This window comes from Myzus persicae, unplaced genomic scaffold (assembly GCF_001856785.1).
Source record: "Myzus persicae strain clone G006 unplaced genomic scaffold, MPER_G0061.0, whole genome shotgun sequence".
In the NCBI taxonomy this organism is placed as follows: domain Eukaryota; kingdom Metazoa; phylum Arthropoda; class Insecta; order Hemiptera; family Aphididae; genus Myzus; species Myzus persicae.
Window position 1 is genome coordinate 61,528 of NW_019104354.1, and position 9,677 is coordinate 71,204.

Below are 9,677 nucleotides of genomic sequence, written 5' to 3' on the forward strand. Positions count from 1 at the left end.
ATCCCCAGACTACAATATTACTCACGACCACATGCAAATGGTTGAATAAATATTTTTTAAACGTATATTATATTATATTTTTAATTTAAGCTAACAATATAAAATTTAATATTTTTTGCACACGATCGTGGTGTACTACTTGATAGTTGATATTATATTAGGTAGGAATTTGTTTATAAATATTTTGGAATAATTCATTAGGCTGTCATTGGAGATCATGTGCACGTACATAAATCGACCATTTGTAGAACAATAAAACGTGTATCACTAGCGATTTGTCGTCTTCGATCTCAGTTCATTAATTTTCAATAATTGGCTTAAAAGGCAATATCAAGTCAATTAATAGCTCTTTTTCCCTTTCAGTAAAGTTTTTTCCTCTCATACGTTTCTGTTTTAACTGACTCTCATTTATATTATGTTCAGACATTTTTTGAATAATAAGATTTAGGTAATTACAATTGCTAAAAAAACACTAAACTTATAAAATGTGTACAAAACAATAGAACCGAAAACGCCGAAGAAAGATTAAGTACAGACTAGTAGACTACAAATTCACAATTTGTAGAATTTAGCAATTATTGTTATTATACATATTCAAAATAAAAGTTCAAACAGCTCTTGATACAGTATCTAGATCATAGGATTTTATCACTTTTTCTGTGATAAACTAAAATTTCGACACTAACCTCGGTATCATGTTTAATACCAATACATTTTTATTGTACGATTTGTGCAACCCAAACGATTCTGTAAAACGATTTAACGGCTCGTTAAAACTGTTCATTAAATAAATTTAAAGTTCGGTTTCATGCAACCCGGCATAAAAATATATCATTTAATATAAATGTTTAAATCAGTCAAATGCATTACAACTTTATATAAAGTATAGGTTCCTAACTTTAATTAAATAACAATATAAATACAATGCTGTACATAGGTATAATAAGTGCTTTATGTTACTTGCAAATTATACATACATGGAATGCGGAGATTATAAAAATTTATGAAGTTCTACTTAAAAGTTATAACTTTAAATTAGTAAAAAGTACCTAAAGTACCTAAGTATATACTAAGATATAATTATTTAACCTCTAACAGTGATATATCTATTGCCATTAGGCATTGTATAGATATCATTTGAAGTGTAGGACGCCAAATCATTATAATAAATAAAAATACTGTCATTGATTTCTTTTTCTACTTTTAATGAATGACAATGTTCATCAAATATTCTAGTATTTAGTTTAAAACATTGAAATATAATTAATTCGTAATTACGGAAATATATTTTATTTATCATACCAAAATATTTTTTTTTAGATGTTCAATATGCGAAATGCAAGGTTTACTGCCTTTATCAGGGCCATAATCAAAACATAGCAATCCTTCATTTAAAACTTGTAAGGAAAAAAGTTTTAAATCTTGTATATAGTATAGTAATAAAAATGATAAGTCATATTTACAGACCCCTTCCAATAAGTCATGCATAATATCTACGCCTACTTGATCTAACACACTGAAGCCTAAGACATCACGCCATGCACAAGCTTCTTTCACACCACTATCAGAAACATTCCCTCAATAACATCAAGATGATACTGTTCTAAATTTCTTAATAGATTTTCATCAGCATAACACTGCTTTTTCATTTCTCTTTTCTCTATCTTACACATATGACACACATGGGTTGCTGAGAAACGCTCAACAAACCCAGTTATGCTATGGATTCCTAAATTATCCCCTATTATGAGGCCCAACTCAAACTTAATATTTCCATTGAAATCATTAGTATCAATATCAATTCCAGTCTCTCTTAAGAAATTCAACTCTTTAATGACTGGTTTAAAAATAATGTTATTGCCAAATTTCTGTCGGTCTGACGAATGAAACAATAATTTTAAAAAAATTGTATTTAGAGAAGATTGAAGGTGAGGTGGTAAACATGGGATAGAAACATACACAGCACCAAGTTTATGGATTCCAGAATGACTACCTAAAGGGTTTCCAACTTCATAGTCATCAAAAAAGAGAAAAATTGGCAGGACTATTTGGGATCTATGGTCATTTTGTTTTTTGAGCCAACACTTCCCTGTGTAAAGTTCATTAAAGCTGAGTTGTAAAGTTTACATTTATTGAAATAAAGTAAAGTTTCAGATAAAACATTTTTCATTTTAAAAAAATTATAAAATACATGTCTTCTTGGGATGAATTGCTGGGTGCAATTAACTGGAACCAAAGCAAAACTATTATTTTGTCTTTTCATTTATTTGTTCTCTAACAACATACTCTTGAGGTGGAGTGTAAGTACCAAGTTTAGTATAGTATTTAAACCGTTTGTATTCTGTATTTAAATCATTAAATGGATGTTTTACAACTTCTTATATTGAGTTAAAATGATCAAAACATTCATTTGAAATATTACCATCCAATAGTAGATACACTACTTCTTACAGTATGATTCATACCATCAAAAATTAGTGACAAATCATCTACAATGGTTTGAACATTTCTTGGAACCTGAGGATTTGAATACAATTTTGATAAAAATGAGCTAACATAATCTTCTCGTATATAACAATTATTTCCACTGGTGTCTTTTTCAAAATATTTATAAGATGTTTCTATACCATTATTACTACATAAATTAAGTGTACTAGAGCCACAGTTGTTTTTAACTGAAGAACTACAATTATCACCAAAAGGAATTCTTGGTGATTTCACTTTTAAACACTGGTTATAATGTTTATGAATGGCTAGATGTTTTATTTAAACGAATTAATAAGGTGAAAAGTTCTATTGCAGTCATTTTTGGAACAAGTATATTCAAAAAAATCATAGTCCAGATGACATATTGTAAAATGCTTACTTAATAACTGTATGCTTAAAAGCCATTTTTTACAAACAAAACAAGTAGGCATGTTAAAATTGAATTAAGTATATAGGTACTAAATACAATTAAAAATAACCTATCAAGTACTTAAGGTCAAAATATGTTAGTAACTTTTTAACTGTAATTCATTTTAAATTATTATAAATAAAAATACATAAACCTTATGTATTCAAGAAAATATGAAATTAAATATAAACTAACTTTTAAGAAAATTATCACTTGATAAATGTTTAAATTCCCAAATCACTTAACAAGGAATTTACACACACATACTCTGTGTCCCAAGGAGTTTTAATTTTATAAAAAACTTTTTGAATAAATGACTAGATTGGTAAACTTTCGACAGGGTACTGCAGATTTAAAGAATGAATTATTTTGAAACAACAATCTACTGAAGATAAAATAGAATTTAAAACATAAAAAGTGTCATCTACCAGAATGAAATACTGCGAAATGTTGTTGCAATTTGGTCCAACAATAATTATTAGAGGCTGTAAAGTAGTTCCTAGTTGAGCATATTTTTCTTTTCTCCTAGTCACTGTATCTTGGAGTTCGGTATGGGACTTTATGTGTGTGATGAACCAATCTTTCATTTCAATCTTAGAAGGCCTCCATGCAGTTTTTCCTCTCTTCCTTTTTGTTGAAATTGGAGAAAATAAGAAAAATAATATCAAAAATGCAGCCAAAGATGATGCTTTATCATTTTCTGGAATAATAATCAAATAAAAATGTCTTTACATTTGTACCTGCTTAAAAAATCTCAATTCACTCATACCTGGTGTTAAGTTAAAGTATTCATCTATAATACTCTTCAAAGATTTATCTTTCAAATTATTAGACTGGATTCTTCCAAGTTCAAGTATTTTACTTTTATGCAACGGAAAGTTTTCTACAAGGTTGTTTTGCTTGTTTGGATATAAGAAATTAAAATATTGAATTAACTGGAAAAAAAATCTATAAATCAAAATTTTGAATACCTAACCAAGCAAATTATGCAATATAAGTTTTAACTTAACTTTCAAGATTATAACCAGCAGGCTTTTTAAGAGCTGGAAACTATTTCATGTAATCTGAAATTGACATCAAATCTTTTGAATTTGGGTCCAATACACTTCTTAAACGTTTTTGTCTAGTAATAGTCCAATATTTTTGAACCATATCCCACGGATCAGACGAATTGTGAAGCCAAATTAATTGAGCTTCAACTAAAAAATTATTTTTACTACAATTATTAACTATTACAAATAATATATAAATAAAAATGTTAATCCACAATTTAAATATAAATCTAAATAAAAAGTTAAATTTAAATATTTTAGTTATACCAATTTCTGTATCGTCTTCTTGGTTTGAGGATAACAATGTGTCTATGTTACATTCAATTGAAGGAGAAAGTCTTGGTGTAGAAGTAATGATTCCTGCTTTTTTGTATTCTCTTTTTCGATTATTGAAACAATCTAAAAGTTTACCCTTGGCTGCCTTTTTAATATTTGCCCCTATAATTAAAAATTATTAAAATTATAAATACCAAAAGTCTGATTTCAACTACTAAGATGTTAATGTAACTAATTTACCATAATTAATGTAAGGTATAAAATAGGTACTGATGTGTTCCTATGGAAAAATTTGAGTTATTTCCTCAGATAATGACAATAACTTTTGTGAATTAATATTTATTTCGGGGTTCTCTTGAAGCTCCTTACGAACTATTTTATTACACAGTTTTCTTCTACCAGAGTTATCAAGTAATCCAGAATCCTTATATGTAGCCAATAAAACTCTTCCTTTTGAGATACTCTGTAGGTAGATCTTTAATCCAGAATTCTAGAAAAAGATTATGCTATTAACTAAACTATTTGATCAAATTAATGTTATAACTTATAACTTACAAATTGTATATCATTAAACTTAGAGCAAGCAAATAATAAATATATTAACAAGGGTGGGCAAGTTAACATTTTTTTTAGATCGTTAAAATAAGTTGATATAACAAAAATTAAGTTATGTTAATTTAAAGAAAAGTAAAGAGTTAGATACCTACTTAACATAATTTTTAACCCATTAATGCCTAGCATTGTATATCAATTATCAATATGACAAACTAGGTAATAGGTAGTTAGTTCAGAATAGGTATCATAAAATATACAGATTCTATAGGTTTCAAAATAATTTCATAAATTATCTCTAATAAAAATGAATTGAATATAACTTAAATACCTTTTCTAGATTTGATGATAAACTATGTAGGGCTTCATTGTTTACATCCAAAAAATCAATTTTACTCAATTGAGACTCAGATGTTGATTCCTCAACACATTTGCAGGTGAAAACATTTGAAATATCCGAATCAAATATTGTTGATAATGCACCAGAAGCAGATTGAGACAACGTTTCATTTGTTGAACGACTAGTTAAATTTGAAATATCCTAAGAAAAATAAATTATACAAAATACCATTAAGAAATCTTTAGTAGTTTTGTTTCTTAAATATATAAAACTATTATTATATTATAATATATTTGTCTAATAAAGGAGCACAAAGCACAACGGTAAAGTTCAAATCAAGCAAATATTAGCACGATTAATTTTTTCTTACCAATATTGTCACTTCAATTGTTACGGTTAATGCTTTTTTCCATTCTTCGAGATTGCCTTTACATTTAGCTCTATGTCCTACCATTGGAATAATTTCTTTTGTCATATCCTCTGTTAATAATGCCATAGAAGATACGTCTATACCTTGTTCTAATAGAAAATAAGCAGTTGCAATAAGCCATGCAAGTATGCATTTAACAATATTATAAGTGTGCACTATTTTAACCCTTATATGCATATTGTTGCATTATTGCAACATGTTTTTATAATGATTATATGATTATTATATTTTACGATATTGGTTATGTGGCACTATCTATGAGTTGATAAATGAACTAATCAATAATTTATAGTATCGATTTTTAATCGAATGATAAATAATAGTGGAGGGAAAAATTTCAACAAAGTCAGTATGATAAGGTACTATCATTATTGTTTGATATGCGCAAGTTTCTCGAATTTTTTTGACTTTGTGGGTTTAAGTAATAACTTTTAGCGTACTTTCAAACCATAAGTCTATTTATTATATAGCAAATTCAAATTTAATATTGCTCTTTACGTTGTATACGTATTACGTAAAGTTTCTATTGGTAAAATATTTTTTAGTTTAATGAATTTGTATAATGAATAACGAAGTTTACCTACTAAATTGATTATATGGTAATTCCACCTCAAATTATTATCGATTATAATACCCAAATATCTAATTTTAGATATTTGATTAATTTGTTTGCAATTTAGCCTGCTGCATATCAATTTATTATTGCAATTATGAATTATTAATGAACAATCGTCATTAGCAATCTTATTTATTGATAGTTTCATAAATGTTGTTTTATCAGAATTCATGGTTAACCCCAAATCACTTATGCATTTAAACGTTAAATTTAGACCTTTTGTTGCTTTGAGGAATACACCTTCCCAAGATTTTCCGGAAAATAACAGACAAGTATCGTCAGCATAAGTCACTATTTGGCCACCAATGTCTAGATCACAAATTGCATTTATGTATATTATAAATAAAATGGGACCTAGAACACTCCCTTGCGGGACGCCATATTCTATGGAACTTGTATTGCTTATAACATCATTTAATTTTACCATTTGTTTTCTATAAGAGATGTAGCTCTTAAACCATAGGAGACTATTGTTATTAACTCCGAAATTTGGTAGAATTTGTAATAGGATATCGTGTTGTATAGTATCAAATGCTTTTGCCAAATCTATGAAAACGGCAATCGTTTTTAGACCATTGTCAAGAGAATCGTATATAAATTGAGTAGCATTATATAACGCATTTTCAGTACTGAGTCCTGGTCGAAATCCATATTGGTTTTTCGACAGTAAATTATTGTTCTCTAGGTAAGAAATCAGCCTTGACTTAATTATTTTCTCAAATATTTTGGAAAAGTTTGTTAACATGGAAATAGGTCTATAATTACTAATGGTCTTATGGTCACCACCCTTGAAAAGTGGCTTAATAATAGCAATTTTAAAGTTATCAGGGAAAATACTATTTTGTAGACTCAAATTATAAATATAAGCAAGTGGAGTAATAATTAATTCCGAAATACTTTTAATAATTTTGGCTGTTATTTTATCATATCCGGCGGCGGTATCATCTTTAAAGTTTAATATAATTCGTCTTATCTCTGATATATCAATTTTTTCTTGAAAAATTTTATCAAATGAACATAAAATATTATTATCGCGCTTATTCAAATTTAGATTTGAAGTTTTATTAAATTTTTTAGCCAAGTTTTTACCAACATCTGTAAAATAATTATTAAACGCATTCGAGGCTTCTTTAGGATTATCATTTATATTTAAATATTTATCTTCCATTATTATAGTTTTGATTGATTCATTGTTTTTAGAATTACAACCTGTAATTTCATTGACTAATTTCCACGTTAACTTGGGATTATACGACACTTTTCTAAATTTGTTTTCATAGAATTTAATTTTAGCGAGCCTCAAAAGATTTGTGAAGGTATTTTTGTATTTTTTATAGTATGATTCAAGATTGATATTGTTTGGATTTTTTTTGCACTTCATTGCTATATATTGTTTGTGACGTACTGAGCATAACAAACCTTTAGTCATCCATTCTTTCAAATTTTTATTTTTAGAGTTTATATTTTTAGTTATAGAAGATTCATTTATGGCTTTCATAATTATATTTTGAAAATCACTAACACATCCATTTACAGAGTTAGATTCGTATATATTAATCCATTTTTCTTTACACAGAAGTAATTTGAGTTTATCATAGTTTATTACCTTAATGGTATTTATAATATTCTTGAATTTAACAGGTATAGGAATTGTTACTACAATTGAACAGTGGTCAGTTATATCAGTTAGTAAGACCCCAGCGTTTATATTCATTAATGAATTGTTTTGGTCTTTAATGAACACATGATCTAAACACGAATGTTGTTGATTAACTGATAATCTTGTAAATACATTTATAAAAGAACGGAAACCGTATTCAGATAATAAGTCTAGATAATCATAGTTATTAACTGATTGTGCACTAATTATATTGATATTCATGTCCCCAATTAAAGTGATTACTCCTGAGTTTAAATTTAAATTATTAAATACATATTTTAACGAGTTAATGAAATCGATATAGTCAGACGAGGGAGACCTGTAAACACATATTACAGTTATATGCAAATCATTGATTTTTAAATGCAGTTTTACAATATTATACGATAAAAAATCATAGTCAAAAAAATCCGCATCTAGATGATTTTTGACAAAAATTATTACACCATCATTTTGATTTCTTTTAGTACCTGAAAAATGTATACTGTAACCAGGTATAAAATAATTACAGAAAAGTGAGTCGTGCCACGTCTCAGTTAAAACTATTACATTCAGGTTTTTACTATTTACATCATTTTCTAACAATAAAAGTAATTCGTCAAAATGAGCATTTACACTTCTTATATTTAAAAATATAATATTTAAAAGAGATTTCTCATTGTTATTTACATTTGAGTCATATTCAGAAAAAGACTCAAAATAATTTGTTCTATATTTTTGATTTTCAGTGATATTGTTAAAACTATTCATTATAAGAGTTAAAATAAAATTTATAAAATTTAAGCAAAAAAACAGATTTAATTTATTTGGAGATTAATTACTTTAAGTTGGTTAAAAAGGTTTCGTTTTCTATTAAGATTGCCTTATGTTCTTCATTTTTTTTGATAAATACTTTAGCGTCTTTAAACCAGACAAATTTATAACCGGCCTCGCGAGCAAAGGCTTTAGTTTTAAATAGTAGGTTTCTATTAAAGATAGTAAGATAACTATTTACATAAATTGCTTCTGTTCCCCATTTTTCGTGAAACATGTTTCCAGTCGGTTTAGTCTTCCTAGATTTGATTATGACATCGCTGCTGCATTGGCGAGTGTTCAACTCGGCTACAAGTTTCCTGGGTTTATTCATAATTTTTGAAGGAACACGAAAAGCCTTGTTAACTGTTTTTTCCAATCCCAATTTCCCTATGATTAATTTTGCTGTATCCACACAGTTTTCATCTTTGATTTCCGGTACACCCATGATTTCAATAAAATTGTCAAAAGCCTTTTGTTCTAGTATATTAACACGGTTAACCAAAAATGAAATTTCATTGTTAAACTTACTATATTGTTCCTTTAATACTCGGTTTTCTTATCTCATTTCTCTAACTTCAGATAGTATTTCTTGTAATTGTGTTGAAAAGCTGTCAAACTTGTCACTCATGAAGTTCATTGACTCAGTTAGATTATTATAATCTTCATTGGTAGTGTTGATAGCGGATTTTTTTATCTGTGTTGAGTTGACTGGTTGAGGAGATTTATTTTTATAATTAAACTTGCATTTATTACAAGCCCACTTAGATTTTGTTATTTTAGACATTTTTCGATAACTTGATTCTTTCATTCCAGCACACATAAAGTGGTAAAACTCATTGCATATAGAGCAAGTTATAACATCATCATCAATGATGTCATCGTTGCATGCGTTACACAACATTATATCTTCGTTTTATTTAAAATAAATATGAAGTATATGCAAGATAAAAGTAATTATAATTATAATATACGTGCACTTAAATTAATACGGTTGATAAAGGTAAGCGATAAGAGAGCAACAGAAAAACGACCAACAACCTTCTCCGACAAATACTCAATT

The 9,677-nt window shown here is 27.5% G+C and overlaps 1 protein-coding gene across 1 annotated transcript in view; it reads right to left on the reverse strand.

Moving 5' to 3' along the window:
* LOC111041436 (zinc finger MYM-type protein 1-like) overlaps nt 1-697 on the reverse strand; it is a 4,078-nt gene extending 3,381 nt beyond the window's left edge. Inside the window, exon 1 of the mRNA XM_022325708.1 lies at nt 687-697. Coding sequence (XP_022181400.1) covers nt 687-697 — 11 coding nt within the window. The remainder of the gene's footprint in view (nt 1-686) is intronic.
* Nucleotides 698-9,677: the final 8,980 nt, after the last annotated feature.